The sequence below is a fragment of the Ranitomeya variabilis genome, chromosome 2 (genome assembly GCF_051348905.1).
Source record: "Ranitomeya variabilis isolate aRanVar5 chromosome 2, aRanVar5.hap1, whole genome shotgun sequence".
NCBI classification, from domain to species: Eukaryota; Metazoa; Chordata; class Amphibia; order Anura; family Dendrobatidae; genus Ranitomeya; species Ranitomeya variabilis.
The window spans coordinates 328,996,160-329,019,229 of NC_135233.1; the positions used below are offsets into that span (position 1 = coordinate 328,996,160).

Here is a 23,070-nt window from a genome sequence, read left to right on the forward strand (position 1 = left end):
TTATAGTAAATCACCAGCTATATTCTTTATTCTTACTGCTGTAGGGATTCCCTCGCTCAGTAAAGGCATTGGGTAGCATTCACACAAGCAATGCGGTTTGGTCATAAAACTCCAAGGGATTCAAAACCAAAAACAGCCTCTTCTGGGTACTAAGGTATCGCAGCAAATAAGCAGTTCATTTAGCAAGGCACATATATCACTGCGGACTCACCTGTACAGATTACAGTCCTTTCTCACTTCATACACAGAAAAGGCACAATCTCACCAGTATCTGTATCCCCATCAGCATGAGCGCCAGCAGCTCCCAGCACCAAACTGAAGTATTCAAGTACAGGCACATTTCACACTTAACAGGCTAAAGCTTCCACACTGTTTTGTGCACACAGACTGCGCAGCTTTCCTAGCTGAACCATGCAGTCTCCATTCAGAGACAGACCACATAACGTTTCTCTCTCAGCTACAGCTCTCATTTTGGCTGGTCGCTCACCAGCAGCACACTTGACTTTGCTCCATCAACAGACTCACACCACTAGTGAACACATGCCCTGGTTCTTGCTTAAAGCTAGTCACGTGCATCTAATCAAGCCCTGCAGTGCTAGGATTTAAACCTAGCCTACCTTCTTTTGCTACACTGCATATTATGTTTCACCCCAGCTCAGTTACAGTCAGACATGTTAAGCCCTTTATGGCCAGCAGTGTCATATCATCACAGTCTGACCGCCAGTGCAGTGTAGACAGGATGTCAGTCTCCTCTACAGGATGGCATCATTGATTAAATCTCTCCTGGCCTCCTACAGACGCCTCCCTGGTGTCTTCTGCTTGTCCAGCAAAGATTTAATTTTTGTCAATTTTTTAGGAATTCAATTAACTTAGCAAATTTAAACAGTATATGATTTGCCTAAAATTGCCATAGCCATTTAATATTTTTTAAAAGATGTCATTAGCCAGAGAAGGATGACATTACTAGACAGACGACCCCATACTGGCTTCCAGCTATGATGTCATGTGTTATAGCTCAGCCAATCCCATATGACTATCATAGGTTGTATAAAAGCAGAAGCAGGAAATGCAGCCAACAATTTTAGGTGAGTCTGGATAGTGATAAAAGATCACATCTTAGTCATAGACATGGGAAGAGAAAGACATAAAACACTGAAGAAACTGTGCTGACAGTGCATGAAAGCACAACATTGAAGAGGATTAGTATGTGAGCAAAAGAAAATACACATTGAATTGATAGAGATAGGAGACCTTATTTTTAGGACAATGGGAGGCTTTGGATAACTTTTTCATTTTCTGCAATTTGTCTTTCCTGGTCAAATTTGGTGAAGGCGATGAATGCAAAGCAAATTTGAGTGGTAAATGCAGAGATCTTGGCTGTTAAGTGCTGGCCTGAAGATCTTCAAACTACAACTAATTTGGTCACAGGATGGGAAAGAAAACATAATTAGTATTTTTTCCCTTATTTTTAAAAGGAATCTGTCACCAAGTTTTTGCTACCTTATCTGAGAGCAGCAAGATGTAGGAGCAGAGACTGATTCCAGAGATGTGTCACTTGCTGGGCTGCTTGCTGTCATTTTGATAAAAATCACTTTCATCTGATGCACATCTACCAGTTCTCTGAATGCTGAGCTGTGTATAACTGATTGTCAGCTTCCAGTGTACACTGTGCATAGGCAGAAAGCTGCCAACCAGTGGTTGGGGCAGGGTTACATGGAGCTCATGAATATGGAGTACTACGTGGCAGCAAGTTTACTATTCCTTTAGTGATGATTACAGAATTGTTTCCTCTGACACAGTAAAGAATCCTCTTAAGGCCGGGATCACACATGCGAGAAACTCGCACGAGTCTGGCATCTCAATACGCGGCACTGCCGCCGGCACTCGGGACTGGAGTGTGCGGCTACATGTATTTCTATGCAGCCGCACACTCCGGTCCGAGAGCCGGCGGCAGTGCCGCGTATTGAGATGCCAGACTCATGCACACGTGTGATCCTGGCCTAAAGAAGGGGATATATGATTGTCAAAGTCGGTGATAAAGAGAGGCTTTCAGAGATGTAAATCCAGAGGGATCATCTCAAGATGCAAAGCACTGGTAACACTGAAGAGCAGGAAAGCTCGATTACACTGTACTAAGACAAAAGCCACTCCGTTCTGGGACAAGACTGCTCTGCGGACAGATGAAACCAGGATTAACCTGTACTAGAGTGAGAACTGTATAAAGTATGGAAGGAAATACTGCAATGTAAATGACCCAACTAAATCGCTGTCACTGTTAGCAGACAAGCATGCTCGGGTAGCAACTTATTAGACATATCATACCCTTAATTACAGTAATCTTTTTTCCCCATTTCTTGCATATAGGTGCAATTCAACTCCCCCCCCCCCCCCCCCCCCCACACTAATTGCCTTCAATTTCATGGCTCAGCCTCAAAGAGTATTAGACACCACAATCATCTGCCGATATGTTCGTCTAACATTTATTTTTCTATTTTTAAAGGGGAAATTACCATTAATTGGCATGTTAGTAATTAAGTTGGAGGAGAATGACATGTGCAGCAATGCTTTTGAGATCTCAGGTGAGCTAATCGTTTATTGAAGATGTGTTTGTTTTTTGTTTTTATTTTAGGGATATAGAACGTGAAATGCTGGGAATTTTACATTTTGTAGCGTAATATGACCTCAGGGTCATATATTGTTGTTTTTTTCATATATGTTTGTTTCAAATGGATGGGTAAAGCACATTATATATAACAATCGTTTGTTCTTGTTTGCTTTTTTTTTTTTAAATGCTATATTATCTTGTCTTTTAGGTCACATGATAGAACGCACTGCAGTGTACTGCAATAACAGTCAGGACTGCCAGGAGTGGCTTGACCATCTGTGCAGGTTAACCAAGTCTCCTGGTTCCCACGCCTCTTTGTGTAAAGCACCATCTTGGCCTGGTCACTCTGTAAGTGATGTTTATAATATGACAAGTTATTTAGAAAAGAAACTTTTTTGTAACTTTTTAATAGTTTAAATATCAGGTGTACAATTCTTTCATTACTTTGACAATAATAATGTTGACTGAGCTCCATTAACTGGATTATCAATTTTTATAAAAAAAATTGGGGGACCGGCAGCAACTGCTTTATAACAACAAAATAGATATAGATTATAATAGGTGTTTAAAGATGCCTGCGCTGCTGTAAAGGATGAAAGTCCGACACTCCAGGTACATGCAAATATTTTATTACTCCTTTCTGGCTCGAACCAATCCCTTTTTCAAATCGAGCTACAAAGTTCTGTAGTTTGATTTGAAAATGGGCTCGGATCGAGGCAGAAATGCGTAATAACACTGCTTGCATGTACCTGGAGTGTTGGACTTTCATCCTTTACAGCAGCGCAGGCATCTTTAAACACCTATCCTCTAATCCATATCCACCAGTGTGCAGAAGAAGGGATCCTTCTACCTGCTGGCGGACTGCAGCAACTTATTTAACACTGGCTTCTATTGGAGTTATGAGTAAAGATGAGCGAATTTTTCTATTTTCAGTTCGGATTACAAACAATGTATTTGCAATATTTGCCGAACATAGCCGAACGCCGTTGGAGTCTATGTGAGTACAGATGAGTGAATATATTCGGAAATGATAGTCAAACATAAATTCAGCACGAATATGGTACAAGTATGGCACGTATATGGCGAATTCGGATTCAGCAATCGTTTTCTGAACATATTCGCTCATCTCTGCTTGTCACCTTCACAACTCCCATCAGCCACATGTCAGTCCCTACACTTATTCTACCACACAGTGTCCCTTTTCTCTTTTTTAACTTGCTGCATCCCCTGCTACTCCATCTCTCGGCTATTTCCTGACGATCCTTGTCCTTGTCTACAGGACTGCAGCGGTGACATCCCTTTTTCAACATGTGACCACTGCAGACAATTGCTGGCCACAGCAAGGATGCCAAGTTACATAGCATATGACTACAGCCGGGGTCACACTTGCGAGTACAATGCGAGAAACTCACGCGAGCCTCTCTCTTCAATACCCGGCACTCGGGACCGGAGCGTTCAGCTGCATAGAAATACATGTAACCGCACGCTCCGGTCCCGAGAGCCGTTGGCATTGCCAGGTATTGATGCGAGAGACTCGCATTGCACTCGCAAGTGTGACCCCGGCCTACTGAGAAGTCTCAACTCTCCTTGTTATTATACTCTGAAAATATGGTTATCTTCCCTTTTAACTACCTATACTACAGGATATCCCACATCCCATTCCCCTTTGCTTTCTAGCTCTCTCCACCCCCTCTTGTCAGTGAAATGATCATGTCTGACAATAGATAACTTTGAGTCTGTGATCAGCAGCATAGAAGAGCAGATCCAGGAGTCACTACTGTACTACCTTACAAATTGTTATAGTGGGACATAGAGGCAGCTGTAAATATTCTATGAGAAGGAAGAGGAATCATGGGATCTTTAAAATGAATCTGTTAGCAGGTTTTGCTATGTAATCTGAGGGTAGCAGGTAGGGGCTGAGACACTGATTTCAGTGATGTGTCACTTATTAGGCTTATTTCAATATGATTAGTGTCTTATCAGCAGGAGATTAACACTACACACTACAGGACTACTTCTCATGTGCATCCTCGTCCACCCTGCCCCCATCACTGATTAGCGGCTTACTGTCAATAGACAATGTACACAGGAAGCTTCCAATGAGTGGTGTGGGTGGAAGGCTACATGCTACATCTAAAAACTCTGATTGTATCACAACTGCTGTGCTCAGTAAACCAAGTGATACATCGCTGGATTCAGTGTCTTTCCTTACATTATGCTGCTCTCAGATGATGTAGCAAAAACTGGTGGCAGACTTCCTTTAATCTTTCACAGCCACAAATCCCGCTTATAGCAATCCCTGGTATCATAAAAACAAAGGTGCTGCACGGAGCTGTAAATGATAGTTAATTGAAATACATAAAAATAATTACTTCTGAATAATGGTTGCATCATCTGTCAAGCATTCAGAGACCTAAAGGTGCTTTTCTGTTTTTATTATAACCATAAAAATAACCCTAAATTATTGTATTCATTTATTTTATTTATTTATTATGCTTTGCTGATATAGAACACACTAAGAAAAATCCTTCAGTCCTACTGTCAAAAAAACCCTCAGGGAAGGAAAACAAAAAAAAATAAAATATATATATATATATATATATATATATATATATATATATATATATATATATATATATATATAATTTTTTTGCCTTTATATATATATATTTATATATTCTTCTGCACAAGCACTTTAGGTATAATATTGTTGATATTTGACATTTTTCAAAAGACAGTATACCCCTTTGATGGCAGATAATTTAAATCAGCACTGGGTTGTTGTCTGCATGTTGCTCTGCTAGATCCAGGTGTCCCACCTGTATCTCTGTCCCCCTGTATGTTCCCCTCTGTGGTATATTGTTATATTTATTATATTTTTCTGAACATGATTATGTATTAATGATATTCTTTATTAATAAAAATGTATTTTTAACCCATTTTTGGGAATGAGTTTTTCTTCTTTTTTGGTGTATTTTGCTTATATAGTGCTATCTTATTCCGCAGCGCTTTACATTCGTGTATGATGTTTCATTTATTTGCCCATAAATGTTACGTTGATTTTATTTAATGTGTCAGTTCACAGATAGAAAGAACCCCCCTCCGTCTCATCACACCATATTGGTACTTCCTCGAGGCCCCCTGGAGCCTCCCAAAATCTATAAAACCTGGACTCTAAGTTGTCTCCGGCCAGCTCCTCCGCTCAGACCCTCTGCAGCACTTGGCTATAAAGAGGTATGGAAACCTACAGCTGGAATAGTTTATTTCTCAATTCTAGAGCTGAAGTGAACATGATGACATTTAATCAAATGTGAATTGTGATCTCAGTTTTGCTGCTTTTTATTGTGGTTACAGTTTTAATGAGTTGCAGAATTAAAGTAGTTATCACACCCTGACCAAAATTACCAAATTATTACATGAGAGGATATATGCGTGTCTAGCTGATATGAATAATGCATGTTTGCAAAATTCAGATATGTTAAAGTTTTTTATTACTGCTCATTAAACTCAAAGTACCTAAAAAGTTAAGTATACTGTATAAAACAAAGCGATTACTTGGAGCTGCTATAAAGGGAACGTACCTGAAACCCCACCCCAAACCATTAATATAATTGTGTAGCATTTAAAAAGGTAAGCCCCTTGATCTCTTTATGACCCCAAAGCATTGCTCCAACAGCAAGAAATATCATTTTTAAGTTGTGATTGGAGGTGCATTGGGGTGTGATGGTGCACTTCTAGCTTCTCAGCTTCACGCAGTAATTCATACATAGCTGCACCCTTCCCTGGCTGATTGACAGGTCAGTGGCCATGTATCAGAGCAAACAACCTATCAGTCAGGCACAGGAGGGTGCCGCTAGGTAGGGAATTACAGTGTGAGGTTGATAAGCTGTAAGTGCATCATCATGCCCCAATGCACTTCCAGACACAACTTAGAAATGCAATTGCTCACTGCTGGTACAGTGCTTTGCTATCATAAAGGGATCTACTGTCTTCACTTTTACATGGCTACAGAGTCATATTAATGTGGTGGAAGGGGTGCTTAAAAGTTTCTGAAAGGTTCTCATTAAAGAATATTTCAGGCCCTTGCATGGTTTGGAATTCATTGAGAGAGTTCTGAGATATTTCGATTCTGAAACCTAAAGAATTGTGAGTGGAGCTCTGTGCCGTAATCCAGAATTAGTACACGATAATTACCGTAATGTATTTACAGAGGTGCTCCACTCTATGTAAATTTTATATGGGCTCTAGTGTCATACGCTGCTCTCTAAAACAACTGAAAGAACGTAAAACATTTTTTTAACCCCTGTGTGTCCACTTAATAAGTAACACTGCCCAAGTTCCCCTTTAAAGGGAACCTGATAGTATTTTTTTTACTGACCATAGTTCAAGTTTGGCTGTATTACTGGAGTCGTGTATGTTTTACTCTGAAATACTGCATTCCAGAAAAATACTCCTAGTATTTAAAGAGTACCTATCATCAGTTTTGGACTGCCCTTTATATTTAATAAGTGTATGGAGCTCCAGGCTGGTGATTTCTCTAAATATAAAGTTGTCAAAAGTGAGGAGAACACTCCCTTTTGTCCCCCAAAAGGGCACAACTTTCTTACAAAAATAGGGACAAACTTCCAGGATGAAGGATGCGGGCATGCCAAGCGGTATCGGACAACTCTCCATGGCCACAAGCACAGACAAAATGGAAGATCTTACATGTTAGCACGAGTTCCCACTTTTTGCATTAACCAGTCACTGCCACATTGTTTATTAAGCGGTGACCAATTTAATGATGCTACCATTGGGTAACAACTTAGTAAAGTACTTGGTAGCGCTGGGTTAGAGCAAAATGTGAGATCTTGCTCTTTCAATGCAAGATCGGTTGTGGAGATTTGTGGCAACCCACTACCTAGGAGTCTGGGCCCAACTTTTGCTGGAGTCAGGTCCATTTGGGGGACATGGGAGTGTTCTGTACACCTGTGTAACCTGGCAAAATCACCAGGCTGGGGCTGCCTACTCTTTTATTAAATAAGAAAGGCAGCTATAAAGTGGTGTTAGGTATTCTTTAAATGCCCGCTGGATGACTAGGTAGGTCTAGGTAGGTCTTCGGTGTTGTCACGGGTTTACCGCGACAGTGAGGAGCCAGCAGACCGCAGCGTCTCATTTCTCCTACTCCTGGATTGATTAGAATTACTCCACCTTCTTATTAAACTGTGTAAATTTCTTTGGGCAGTGCAGGGGTTCATCTGCTCTGTTGAGAGCTCATGGAGCTCAGGCTCTCAACTGTGCGCTTTTAGCCACTCCCATCTCTTATATAATCTGGGCCCTGTCTAGCACTCATTGTCAGAGCTACCTTTTGCTGCTGGAGTTTGTTGCTGGTGGTTATTTGAGAAAGTAACCCAGGGAACAGGGCGAGCTAGGGCTCCCCTAGCATTAGGGACAAGGAAGGAGCCTCTGGTCCTGGGATACCAGACAACAAAGTTGTGGCAGGTGTCTTCTTTCTGCCCTGTTCCAATAGACTGACAGGTCTTGCACTGTACACACAGATAGGGAGAGAACTGTCAGTTTATGGGAGCAGGGCAGGGAGAAGTCCCTAGACGTGCCTTGATCTAGTCATCTGAGCCGTAGAGTCTCCGAACTGTTCTTAATTGAATGTTTTTTTCTAAAACTCTGCAGCACTTCAGAGTAAAATACACATGGTGGCAATCATGCAGCCAGTGTCTTATTCATGCTGCCCATAGTTCTACCCAACAATCTACTGTCAGGTTATCTTTTCAAAGTAGTTACAGTATGTTCACGCGCCAGTTTTAAAAAGTTATGGTACCCCTTAAGTTCCCTTTTTAAAAAGTTATTATGGCCCCTGAGTACCTTTTTTTTTTTACATTGTCCCCCTTACATATGTAAGTAGTAATGCCCTCTGAGTTGAACTTTAAAGGGAACCGGTCACTAGATTCATGCTGCCTAAACCAGGCAGCATGAATCTAGTGATGTCTGGCATTCAATAAATTGGAGTACACTCAATCCACAAGTGGTAGAAGGTGCTAGTAGACAGAGAAAGGACCTCATTGATCTTAAGAATAGACTTCACTGTACTCTTCCAAATTCATGAAAACGTGAAAGATTTATTGACTCAGTAGATATATCACATGAGACAGGTTAATTTAAGTGCTTTTGGCGACAGTTAATGCAAAAAACATTTCGGTTCTCTAGAGTGATTATCAAGAGGTCGCTAAAAATAAAGATAGGCACAGTTATTGATTGGGTAAATAGCATATCATAATTCATCTCGCTATAATGTAATGTATGGAGGTTCTTGAAAAATATGATGTGAGTATATGTGTTGTCTAAATGGCTCATGTAGCTGTTGGCATAATGAGGAGCCACATTGCCCCCATAGCGGTTCCGTACAACAGTAGGCAATATGTGTCTACAAAGAGAGAAAGGATCAGTGCAAAGTATGAGATCTGATTTGGCTAGGTGAGAGGCTAGCTAAGTCTTTCTCTGACATTCCAGGCTTGGCTTGTCACTTTCCACAAGGAAAAATGTTACTCCTTAGATCCCAGTTTTAAGCCTCTCACCTAGCCAAATTAGATTTCATACTTTGCACTGTCTGCAAAATGAGATTCTGGTTTGACTTTTATCCTAAGGGTACTGTCACACAGTGCAATTTTGATCGCTACGACGGCATGATCCGTGACGTCGGAGCGTCGTATGATTATCGCTCCAGCGTCGTAGACTGCGGTCACACTTTGCAATCACGGCGCTGGAGCGATGCCGAAGTCCCCGGGTAACCAGGGTAAACATCGGGTTACTAAGCGCAGGGCCGCGCTTAGTAACCCGATGTTTACCCTGGTTACCAGCGTAAACGTAAAAAAACCAAACAGTACATACTCACATTCCGGTGTCTGTCCCCCGGCGTTCTGCTTCTCTCCACTGTGTAAGCACCATAGCCGGAAAGCAGAGCGGTGACGTCACCGCTGTGCTCGCTTTCCGGCCGGCAGGCGCTCACAGTGCAGAGAAGCTGAGACGCCGGAGGACAGACACCGGAATGTAAGTATGTACTGTTTGTTTTTTTTACGTTTACGCTGGTAACCAGGGTAAACATCGGGTTACTAAGCGCGGCCCTGCGCTTAGTTACCCGATGTTTACCCTGGTTACAAGCGAACACATCGCTGGATCGGTGTCACACACAACGATCCAGCGATGTCAGCGGGTGATCAAGCGACGAAAGAAAGTTCCAAACGATCTGCTACGACGTACGATTCTCAGCAGGGTCCCTGATCGCTGCTGCGTGTCAGACACTGCGATATCGTAACGATATCGCTAGAACGTCACGAATCGTACCGTCGTAGCGATCAAAATTGCACTGTGTGACAGTACCCTAAGGGTACCGTCACACAGTGGCATTTTTATCGCTACGACGGCACGATTCGTGACGTTCTAGCGATATCGTTACGATCTCGCAGTGTCTGACACGCTACTGCGATCAGACACCCTGCTGAGAATCGTACGTCGTAGCACATCGTTTGAAACTTTCTTTCGTCGCTGGATCTCCCGCTGTCATCGCTGGATCGTTGTGTGTGACAGCGATCCAGCGATGCGTTCGCTGGTAACCAGGGTAAACATCGGGTTACTAAGCGCAGGGCCGCGCTTAGTAACCCGATGTTTACCCTGGTTACCAGCGTAAAAGTTAAAAAAAACAAACAGTACATACTGACCATCTGATGTCCGTCAGGTCCCTTGCCGTCCGCTTCCCGCTCTGTCTGTCTGCCGGCCGGAAAGTGAGAGCAGATCACAGCGGTGACGTCACTGCTGCGCTCTGCTCTCACTGTACGGCTGCACTCAGTCAGAGCAGGAAGCGGACGGCAAGGGACCTGACGGACATCAGATGGTGAGTATGTACTGTTTTTTTTTTTTTTACTTTTACGCTGGTAACCACGGTAAACATCGGGTTACTAAGCGCGGCTCTGCGCTTAGTAACCCGATGTTTACCCTGGTTACCAGCGAACCTCGGCATCGCTCCAGCGCCGTGATTGCAAAGTGTGACCGCAGTCTACGACGCTGGAGCGATACTCATACGACGCTGCGACGTCACGGATCGTGCCGTCGTAGCGACGAAAATTGCACGGTGTGACGGTACCCTTAGTCATGTGACAAGGCTCGTTAAAGGGTCAATATTGACTTTTAGGATTGCTACTTCCAATAAGTGGCACTAGAGATCTAATCCTCATTCACTCTGAAGAGGTAATTTGCATATGTATATATCCTCATACTGTATTACAGCTAGACCTATTATGGTATACAAAGTATTCTATCATTAATGGTACCTATCTTTTACTTTTAGCGATATTTTGATAAAGACTCTGTGACGTCTACTCTCTAGTGACAGGCTTCCTTTAAATATAAGAATGCCTTTTTACCGCCACTACCCCACAGAAAATGAAGATTATATTCACCTAATTTTGATTCCCTAAAACCACAGTTTTCTCTTCTAATCTGCACATATAGGTGGCCGTTGCAGGTGGAGCAGTGTACTGATGTAATTCTGCCGGTATGCTGCCATCTGTGGCCTACAGACTGAGAGTAGTAGGGCAAGGCGTCTATACCTCATTGCTCTAACACGTGATCCAACAATATGGTTCACGGTGGCATCGGGCAATAAGTCTGGGGCATGCGATCTAGCTATCCAGCACTAGCTCTGGCACGGCTCAGCTGGTCATGTATGATAAGAAATACCGCTGGAATTAATATCCTAGCATATATGAACAGTATACATTGATAACAAAGGAATTAAGATATTCAGCGATGGATCGAATACAATGAATTTCCTAAGAATCAGATAGAAAGTTAGACATATTGGCCAGGCCAGTGATGCCTCTCTATGGTGCAGCTGCGTTCTACAGAATATCGATCAGGCAATGTGCCCCCATAACCTACGGTAGATACATGTAAAACGTCATATAGGTGAGCAGCCCTGATTGAAAGTGATGTGTGCTCCTTTGATGAAGATAAAAGGGTGTGGTTGAAGCCCCCGCAATATGTTAGCTTACCCACCAGTATGTGGCATAATAATACTGTCATATTTGCTTATGTTACATTATTATTTTTATTGTAGAGAATCATAATGTTACTAAAATTGTGCAACTAGGAAACAGGAAGCGCTTGAAGGTCACCCGAGACGCACTCCGAGTTCTGCTTAGAGCTTGTTTTATAATCGGGAAGCCGACAACATCACATGTGATTTTATGAGAAGTGTCAGACTTCCATTCTGTTACTAGGAATGTGCAGCCTTGTTGTGTGCTTATGCGCCAGGTCCGGATCCTCTCGGGGGGTCTCCCTACATATGTGGTGGGCCATCAAACCCTTCAGTTAGATGTCTGGCTGTAGAGTGTGACACTTTCTGCTCTTAGCTGCAGATATAACAGATATAAGAGAACACAACTCTTATGTCCTTTCTTAGTCAGCACTTATGGTAAGTTTGTTGCTTTCACTATCACGGAAAATGGAAAATTGGTTATGACAAACTTAGAAGCTTTTCAGAAATGGTGAAAGTAGTTGCTGTGTGACAAAGTTAGGTAGTTAGGTGGTAGTCATAGTGCCTCAATACCAGGGCCAGACACAGTGCCCCAATACCAGGGCAAGTCACAGTGCCCCGATACCAGGGCAAGTCACAGTGCCCCGATACCAGGGCAAGTCACAGGGCCCCAATACCAGGACCAGTCACAGGGCCCCAATACCAGGACCAGTCACAGTGCCCCAATACCAGGACCAACCACTATGTCCCAATACCAGGACCAGTCACAGGGCCCCAATACCAGGACCAGTCACAGTGCACTGTGCACAGTGCACAGTATATACATATCAAAGAACTACATGGTCATATGAGATACTGTAGACAGTATGTCGTAAAGGGAGTTCCAATAAACAAAGCAGGTAAGTACTTACCCAGCGCTCCTTTTATACAGGCCATATACGGCACTCCTGACTGCATGTGAGTCGGACCTAGGAGCCTGCACCAACCTCTACCTGGTAGGATACCATATTAGTTTCACTTTACAACTACCATTTTGCCCGCACACCCATAACTTGGGCTTTATACTCACTTTCCCTACAGACTAACAGCACAAACAGAGTCATACAGCTCCCCCTACGCTCCTTTTATTGTCAGCACGGTATGCTTATCTTTACTTTCCATTACGTTATACAGCATTTCAATACTTTGGAGTCTGTGCTTGCTGTGTATTATTGATTTTCTTACCTTAGTTAGGTTACATCACAATGGTACCGCCTGGTTCGTTACATTTTGCATTTCCTTTAGTGCAGTTATCTACAGAGTGTTCTACTAAGGGTGTTATAGTGCTTTGTTTATTGGAACTCCCTTTACGACATACTGTCTACAGTATCTCATATGACCATGTAGTTCTTTGATATGTATATACTTTCTTTTGTCTGTACATTGATGTTAACTCATTTTGTTTCTTTTGTCAATCTTTGTATATAGTTACTGAAGAACTATAGATAGGCCAAAACGTTTAATTTCTCTCTTTTGAAATAAAATACAAAAGAGATCCACTTTAAGTTGAGTGCCGGGTTTATTTTATATTAGCACATGGTATGGGACTCTACCCTGGCACCCTCACGGAGTAGTGCATACGGTTCAAATCCTTAGTAATGTCGGTCACGGTGCCTCCATAGTGGCACTGGTTACTGTGCCTCCATATTGGTGTCGGTGACAGCTCTTCCATATCGGTGTCTGTGACAGGGCCACCATAGTGGTGATAATCACAGGGCCACAATAGCTGTGTCAGGCACAGTGCTTTCATAGCGGTTATGGTCTCACTACCTCTATAGCTGTTTCCATCACAGCCACTGTAGCTGTTATGGTCTCACTGCCTGTATAGCCGTGCCGCTCACCGTGCCTCGTCAGGCACAGTGTCTACATTGCTGTTATAGTCTTACTGCCTCCATAGCGACATTGGGCATAGTGCCTACATTGCAGGTATGGTCTGATTCCTTGCATAGCGGCGTCAGGCACAGTGTCCACATTGCAGGTATGGTCTCACTGCCTCCATAGCGGCGTCAGGCATTGTGTCCACATTGCAGGTATGGTCTCCTTCCCTGCATAGCGGCGTCGGGCACAGTGTCCACATTGCAGTTATGGTCTCACTACCTTCATAGCGACGTCGGGCACAGTGTCTACATTGCAGTTATGGTCTCACTACCTGCATAGCGGCGTCGGGCACAGTGTCGTCCACATTGCAGTTATGGTCTCACTACCTGCATAGCGGCGTCGGGCACAGTGTCCACATTGCAGTTATGGTCTCACTACCTTCATAGCGACGTCGGGCACAGTGTCTACATTGCAGTTATGGTCTCACTACCTTCATAGCGACGTCGGGCACAGTGTCCACAATGCAGTTATGGTCTCACTACCTTCATAGCGGCGTCGGGCACAGTGTCTACATTGCAGTTATGGTCTCACTACCTTCATAGCGACGTCGGGCACAGTGTCCACATTGCAGTTTTGGTCTCACTACCTTCATAGCGGCGTCGGGCACAGTGTCTACATTGCAGTTATGGTCTCACTACCTTCATAGCGGCGTCGGGCACAGTGTCTACATTGCAGTTATGGTCTCACTACCTTCATAGCGACGTCGGGCACAGTGTCCACATTGCAGTTTTGGTCTCACTGCCTTCATAGCGACGTCGGGCACAGTGTCCACATTGCAGTTATGGTCTCACTACCTTCATAGCGACGTTGGGCACAGTGTCTACATTGCAGTTATGGTCTCACTACCTTCATAGCGACGTCGGGCACAGTGTCCACATTGCAGTTATGGTCTCACTACCTTCATAGCGGTGTCGGGCACAGTGTCCACATTGCAGTTATGGTCTCACTACCTTCATAGCGACGTCAGGCACAGTGTCTACATTGCAGTTATGGTCTCACTACCTTCATAGCGGCGTCGGGCACAGTGTCCACATTGCAGTTATGGTCTCACTACCTTCATAGCGACGTCGGGCACAGTGTCCACATTGCAGTTATGGTCTCACTACCTTCATAGCGGCGTCGGGCACAGTGTCCACATTGCAGTTACGGTCTCACTACCTTCATAGCGACGTCGGGCACAGTGTCTACATTGCAGTTATGGTCTCACTACCTTCATAGCGGCGTCGGGCACAGTGTCCACATTGCAGTTATGGTCTCACTACCTTCATAGCGACGTCGGGCACAGTGTCTACATTGCAGTTATGGTCTCACTACCTTCATAGCGACGTCGGGCACAGTGTCCACATTGCAGTTATAGTCTCACTACCTTCATAGCGACGTCGGGCACAGTGTCTACATTGCAGTTGTGGTCTCACTACCTTCATAGCGGCGTCGGGCACAGTGTCCACATTGCAGTTATGGTCTCACTACCTTCATAGCGGCGTCGGGCACAGTGTCTACATTGCAGTTATGGTCTCACTACCTTCATAGCGACGTCGGGCACAGTGTCTACATTGCAGTTATGGTCTCACTACCTTCATAGCGACGTCGGGCACAGTGTCCACATTGCAGTTATGGTCTCACTACCTTCATAGCGGCGTCGGGCACAGTGTCTACATTGCAGTTATGGTCTCAGTACCTTCATAGCGACGTCGGGAACAGTGTCCACATTGCAGTTATGGTCTCACTACCTTCATAGCGGCGTCGGGCATAGTGTCTACATTGCAGTTTTGGTCTCACTGCCTTCATAGCGACGTCGGGCACAGTGTCTACATTGCAGTTATGGTCTCACTACCTTCATAGCGACGTCGGTCACAGTGTCTACATTGCAGTTATGGTCTCACTACCTTCATAGCGACGTCGGGAACAGTGTCCACATTGCAGTTATGGTCTCACTACCTTCATAGCGGCGTCGGGCACAGTCTCTACATTGCAGTTTTGGTCTCACTGCCTTCATAGCGACGTCGGGCAGTGTCTACATTGCAGTTATGGTCTAACTACCTTCATAGCGACGTCGGGCACAGTGTCCACATTGCAGTTATGGTCTCACTACCTGCATAGCGGCGTCGGGCACAGTGTCGTCCACATTGCATTTATGGTCTCACTACCTTCATAGCGACGTTGGGCACAGTGTCTACATTGCAGTTTTGGTCTCACTGCCTTCATAGCGACGTCTGGCACAGTGTCTACATTGCAGTTATGGTCTCACTACCTTCATAGCGGCGTCGGGCACAGTGTCCACATTGCAGTTATGGTCTCACTACCTTCATAGCGGCGTCGGGCACAGTGTCTACATTGCAGTTATGGTCTCACTACCTTCATAGCGGCGTCGGGCACAGTGTCTACATTGCAGTTATGGTCTCACTACCTTCATAGCGACGTCGGGCACAGTCTCTACATTGCAGTTTTGGTCTCACTGCCTTCATAGCGACGTCGGGCACAGTGTCTACATTGCAGTTATGGTCTCACTACCTTCATAGTGACGTCGGGCACAGTGTCTACATTGCAGTTATGGTCTCACTACCTTCATAGCGGCGTCGGGCACAGTGTCCACATTGCAGTTATGGTCTCACTACCTTCATAGCGGCGTCGGGCACAGTGTCTACATTGCAGTTATGGTCTCACTACCTTCATAGCGGCGTCGGGCACAGTGTCCACATTGCAGTTATGGTCTCACTACCTTCATAGCGGCGTCGGGCACAGTGTCCACATTGCAGTTATGGTCTCACTACCTTCATAGCGGCGTCGGGCACAGTGTCCACATTGCAGTTATGGTCTCACTGCCTTCATAGCGGCGTCGGGCACAGTGTCTACATTGCAGTTATGGTCTCACTACCTTCATAGCGGCGTCGGGCACAGTGTCCACATTGCAGTTATGGTCTCACTACCTTCATAGCGACGTCGGGCACAGTGTCTACATTGCAGTTATGGTCTCACTACCTTCATAGCGGCATCGGGCACAGTGTCTACATTGCAGTTATGGTCTCACTACCTTCATAGCGGCGTCGGGCACAGTGTCTACATTGCAGTTATGGTCTCACTACCTTCATAGCGGCGTCGGGCACAGTGTCCACATTGCAGTTATGGTCTCACTACCTTCATAGCGGCGTCGGGCACAGTGTCCACATTGCAGTTATGGTCTCACTGCCTTCATAGCGGCGTCGGGCACAGTGTCTACATTGCAGTTATGGTCTCACTACCTTCATAGCAGCGTCGGGCACAGTGTCTACATTGCAGTTATGGTCTCACTACCTTCATAGCGGCGTCGGGCACAGTGTCCACATTGCAGTTATGGTCTCACTACCTTCATAGCGACGTCGGGCACAGTGTCTACATTGCAGTTATGGTCTCACTACCTTCATAGCAGCGTCGGGCACAGTGTCTACATTGCAGTTATGGTCTCACTACCTTCATAGCGGCGTCGGGCACAGTGTCCACATTGCAGTTATGGTCTCACTACCTTCATAGCAGCGTCGGGCACAGTGTCTACATTGCAGTTATGGTCTCACTACCTTCATAGCGGCGTCGGGCACAGTGTCCACATTGCAGTTATGGTCTCACTACCTTCATAGCGACGTCGGGCACAGTGTCTACATTGCAGTTATGGTCTCACTACCTTCATAGCGACGTCGGGCACAGTGTCTACATTGCAGGTATGGTCTCACTACCTTCATAGCGACGTCGGGCACAGTGTCTACATTGCAGGTATGGTCTCACTACCTTCATAGCGGCGTCGGGCACAGTGTCCACATTGCAGTTATGGTCTCACTGCCTTCATAGCGGCGTCGGGCACAGTGTCTACATTGCAGTTATGGTCTCACTACCTTCATAGCGGCGTCGGGCACAGTGTCCACATTGCAGTTATGGTCTCACTACCTTCATAGCGACGTCGGGCACAGTGTCTACATTGCAGTTATGGTCTCACTACCTTCATAGCGGCATCGGGCACAGTGTCTACATTGCAGTTATGGTCTCACTACCTTCATAGCGGCGTCGGGCACAGTGTCCACATTGCAGTTATGGTCTCACTACCTTCATAGCGGCGTCGGGCACAGTGTCCACATTGCAGTTATGGTCTCACTGCCTTCATAGCGGCGTCGGGCACAGTGTCTACATTGCAGTTATGGTCTCACTACCTTCATAGCAGCGTCGGGCACAGTGTCTACATTGCAGTTATGGTCTCACTACCTTCATAGCGGCGTCGGGCACAGTGTCCACATTGCAGTTATGGTCTCACTACCTTCATAGCGACGTCGGGCACAGTGTCTACATTGCAGTTATGGTCTCACTACCTTCATAGCGACGTCGGGCACAGTGTCTACATTGCAGGTATGGTCTCACTACCTTCATAGCGACGTCGGGCACAGTGTCTACATTGCAGTTGTGGTCTCCCTGCCTGCATAGCGGCGTCAGGCACATTGCTACCCTAACCAGAAACGGTCACAGTACTCCTGTGACAGTGACAGAATACTTCCACTGTTGTCACTGGCAAGCTAGTTGTAAAAGTAAGAATATCTTCTCTTTAATAAGTACAGCAGCTACAAGACTAAGAGTAGGAGGAATGCTCTGATTTGTTTAGAAGGCGGAGGATTACGGAACAGATGGCTCCAGTTGTATTGTTAAATTAATATTGCCGACATGTGAAGTGATGTCATATCGTTAGGAAATGCAATCATGATCATGGGGAAGACGTCCTCTCAGACCCCCATCGATCCTAAGTGTGAAGATGCTGCGACGCTGGTGTAGCACTCTGGTGTAGCACTCTGGTGTAGCACTCTGGTGTAGCATTCTGGTGTAGCACTCTGGTGTAGCCCTCCGGTGTAGCACTCCGGTGTACAGTAGCACTCTGGTGTAGCACTCTGGTGTAGCATTCTGGTGTAGCACTCTGGTGTAGCCCTCCGGTGTACCACTCCTTTCACTTTACTATTTTTTTCCTGCACATCTGCACAATTTCACAAGATGGTAATGAGCATTTACTGATTTTCGTCATGGTAATTTTACAAATCTGTCACTTCTCTCAGCCGACAGAGGATATTTAAAGGTCACCAGGTTGAAAGTGTCTGTTTTTTGCTCTTATTTTATTCCCATTAGTCCCCTGAGTATTCCAGGTTTTGTTGTTGTTTAAATCCACCATAAGGTTCGATAAATCTGGGTCTTTTTAGTTAGTACTAATTTTGCTGGTCTTTACGAGGGGGTGTGGCTCACAGTATTCCCTCTGGGCGTGTCTTATGGCTAATAATCACCCTTTGAGTAAAGCCCCTAGCACTAAATAAAATGCCTGTATCTTTGGAAACATAAGGCGGAGTTCTACAAAAGAAAAATACTACAAACTTGGGAGCAACAGAAATAAAATGAGTTCAAAAACTGGACACTTGATAGATCCCCTTTAAATCACAGTTTACTGTTCTAGAACTGTAAATATCATGCATGCATAATGAATTCAGTAGTGCTGTTACAAGCCTGGTGTTACCTGAAGTTATCTTTTATAGCACTGTACTCAGATGAGCACACACCCTGGAAGAACAGAAAAGACGGTTGAGTAATGTATAGCTGAGTCGCCTCTAACTTCACACCGCAGAACACACAGGAAAGCTGTTTCTTCATTGCACTGCATACTTTTCTTGGAATGAGTGGTTAAGTTATTACTGTCATTTTCGACTGCTCTCTTCTTACATATATTCTTTTCTCTTTCTACATATTTATTTTAGAGGATGTCTTATATCTTAAAGGTAAGGGTACTAGAACCACAATGTTATGCTGCAATCAAAAAGCTTCTTCCCCTCGCCTTTAGTTTTTCTGCTTCTGCCTGTCTTATTAGCCGCCAATCTCCAGTGTGTTCCATGCAGAATTACGTAAAACTATACGTAAAGTTGGCCATGAACATGCGATAGCTGCTAACAGAACAATCACTTAGGTGACGGCTCTTCTTCCGTACTCCATCACATGAAGCATATTTATTTAAATGGTGAGGATAGAGTAAGTGGCTGCCAGGCACTTCTGTCCCAGGAGCACAAAGGATCAGGCTGGACGAGACAAGTTATTATCTCATGATATACAGCTGGCAGTCCTGGCAAACCCATGGCTAACAGCTAATGTCATACATGTACCGCTCACATTGTACAAAAAGAGAGCCGCGCTTATACTGCAGATCTCTTTTTTGAGTCTAGGGCTATGCTCACATGTCCAGTAATCATCTGTTAGAACGGATCCAGCAGCAATCCGGTGACAAAGTTGTGCAGACACAACTTTTTTGTTGGACTAAAAAAACTGATTTCAACTGGATCCATTTTTTTCAAGCAGCTCTGTTATTAACTATCAGTTTTGTTCCATTTGAAACTGATCCAGTAAAAAAAACAGATATTTAAAAAATAAATAAATATGGATCTCTATTTAATGGATCCGTTTTCCATAGACTTCAATGTTAAACAAACTGATCCAGTTGAAATCAGGTTTTTTAGCCAGACGAAGAGTTATGTCTGCACAAATTTCTTGTCAACAGGTTGCTGCCGAATCCATTCTAACAGATGATTACTGGACATGTGAACATGGCCTTAGTGGGAGATCCTGATTTGAGGGTCCACATCTATGATATCCATATGCTCTAATGGGGCATGTAAACTTTACATGCCACCCCCTTTTAAGTCCATAGCCAGCTTACAACTCTATACACAAGAGGTTGACTTAGGGACTTATACTTGTAGGGTATTATTTTGTCACAATATTAGCAATATCATAAAATCATTTAGAAGCTGTATTGATAGAAGCAATGTGGCAAAGACATCCTAATTCTCCTTTAGTATGTAATTCATGATAATTGCTAAACTGTCTCTGGCATCCATTATGCTTCCCAGGAGTATTCCCATCTCATCTGCTGTGACTTTATAATTGGCTGAAGTCCGACCGCTGTCACTATCACTAGTCCTGAAAATGAAGGTTCCTCCATAGCTGGAGGTCAGGGCACCATTGCGAAGGGGATGCAGCCCTATACCAGCAATGTGGATTGCAGACCCTTCATTCTGAAAATGAATGGGTGTTCCCAGAACTGGATTTCCTCTGATCATAGCCCCCTGTCCTCATTTTATAAGATGGGAATAACCCTTTAATTTGGCAGGCAACTGTGAATAGAATATGTTATATTTAAACAGGACTCGTCACATAATGTGGTAAGGTCCTAGTAACTCGTCTCCATGGAGGAGCATACAAATATGGCGCTGCTTCGATGGTTTGCTTCGGCCTTCACTTTTCTCTGCGTTTTGTTGCATTAACCAAGAATGTTGCCACTTACAAGACAGAGTAAGAAATGATGTTTGCTTCTTTAAATGCTTTGCAATGCTTGTGTCTGAAAAGGAACTTTATCCTTGTGTTGAATTGGAAGGCCAAATGTTATTTTGAAAGGAGACCTTTGAGGTGAAGCCAATGTACCCAGTAAACAAGTTAGGTTACTATCATGGTGGATTAGTTCATGTCAAAAGGTCTGTACCTCTGTAATACAAGCAAAGAAATGTGAATGTATTCCAGTGTTTCATCATTTGAGATTACATCAGTATTTGTGAAGTGTCACTGATGACCAGCTTGTAGCTTTTGGGCGCCAATGCAAGGTGTCAAACCGGAACTCAATCTTCATGGGTCTTTAATAGTATTGGTGTTCTCATATGGGCCAAAGGTGAAATTTGCCTTCTCCCGAGTCTCTAGGGTCCTGGTGTATCTATAGCTACGTCCCAGCTTTAGCTATGCCCCCTGTGATGACTGCATTCAATAATCAATGCTGTAATCAATGCAATAATCAATGCTGTGCTTAGCCTAACATGGCCTAACTAAGCTTGGCCTAACTCTTACTACACAGTCTCCTCAAATTACAGGACAAGGCAGAGGGCGGAGAGGTGTGCAGGAATCCATGTCTGTCTGTCTTTTCGTGGCCAATCAGCAGTACTGCTGCTTGGCCAGTGGAAAGAGATTGATGGGTATGGCCTCACACCCTACCACCTGCTTAATGAGTAACCTTTGTTTTCATCTTTATTTCATAAATTAATAGTACACATAAAAGTAATCAGCTTTGTAATATATCTTATCAGAGAAATCCTCTCAGTTTCTTTCTCCTTTTGGATTGATTTTTCACTCTCAGTTCATGGGTAAAATCTGTATTCAGTGCAAACAGATTGCATCCATTACTGATAGGATATAACAGATGGCACTGTTAAAATTCTATGGAGAGGAGAATGCGGTAGCGCTCCTCCTTGTGGGAAGTAACATACCGGCTTTGGCATGCCAATATAAGGAGGCTTATTCACCGTGCAAAGCTCCTCTGGGAAATTTAATATGCAAGTTTCCTCTTCAGAGAGGAAGAGGACTTGAACTCTATAGTGCCACCTGCACCACGAATAAGCCTCCTTACATTGGCATACCAGAGCCAGTATGTCACTCTCCACAAGCAGAAACGTTACCTCTTAGACTTCAGTCCACAGCCTCACCTAGCCAAATCAGTTCTCATACTTTGCACTGATGAGGGGCAATACCCCGAAACACCGTGTCTGCGAATTGAGATTTTGATTTGGCTTTTATCCTAAGTCATATAGCAAGACATGTTGAAGGGTCGGGATTGCTTCTTCCAGCCGGTGGCGGTATAGAGTTCAAGTCCTCTTCCTCTCTGAATAGGTAATTTGCATATGGAAAGGAGAGGAATAGCTATAGGCAGACACAAACATTCTGCCGCAAGTTGTCCATACAACTCTATGAGCACCGACTGTCATCTCTTATCTCCGTAATGGAAAACTCTGTATGCACCAAAGACCACTTTTTTTTCCCAGTGAATGGAGAACTTTAAGACTGAAAGATCAGTCCAGAAGAGAAAAGAGAAGATTCCTCTAATGAGATATATTATAAAGTTGCTTATGTCCACGCATACTATTGATTTATGAAGAACAAACTAATGGAAAGCACAATTACTGTGTAACTAGTTGTGCCAAGCCACCCCCATTCTTTGGTGTAAGGGACTTAAGTACTAAACTAGTTTAAATGTAGTTCGGTCCACCTTTAATGGTGGAAATAATTATATGAGCCATGACAAGCACAATCAATGTCATGATGGCGGAGAAAGACCATTAACAATCTTTTTATTAATTCTTGCATCCCACATAACGTTTTATAACCCAGAGAACACAAACATTACTGCTGTGCTGATGCTGCACAGCGCTGCCCTAGGCTGTGAAATCCCTACACCCATATTTTGGAGACATGCCAAATATACTTTTTAATTGAATCATTAATGACTTGTATCTTTGGCGTTTCACAGTTAGACCTGCCTGGCTGGAATCGGGCAGCCAGCGTCTTTCTTATGCATGCTGCCGTAGATGGGGAAGCATGTATCCACTGTCAGGTTCCTGTAATAACAATGTTATATACAAAGTTGTATTAGGAAATTGCTACTTCCAGCTATCGTATGTAGGATTTGTATTTCCTTGCCTCTTTAGTCAATCTTCATTGATAG

At 44.1% G+C, this 23,070-nt stretch overlaps 1 protein-coding gene across 4 annotated transcripts in view; it reads left to right on the plus strand.

Moving 5' to 3' along the window:
* The window catches only part of ARHGEF6 (Rac/Cdc42 guanine nucleotide exchange factor 6), a 153,030-nt gene that overhangs the window by 121,962 nt on the left and 7,998 nt on the right, over positions 1–23,070 (plus strand). For 2 of the 4 annotated variants that reach the window (XM_077285275.1, XM_077285279.1), the window contains exons 14-17: positions 2,501–2,579; positions 2,814–2,953; positions 5,684–5,839; positions 19,295–19,315. In XM_077285275.1, the coding sequence (XP_077141390.1) occupies positions 2,501–2,579; positions 2,814–2,953; positions 5,684–5,839; positions 19,295–19,315 (396 nt within the window). The remainder of the gene's footprint in view (positions 1–2,500; positions 2,580–2,813; positions 2,954–5,683; positions 5,840–19,294; positions 19,316–23,070) is intronic. The other 2 variants (XM_077285277.1, XM_077285278.1) reach the window with 1 other exon arrangement.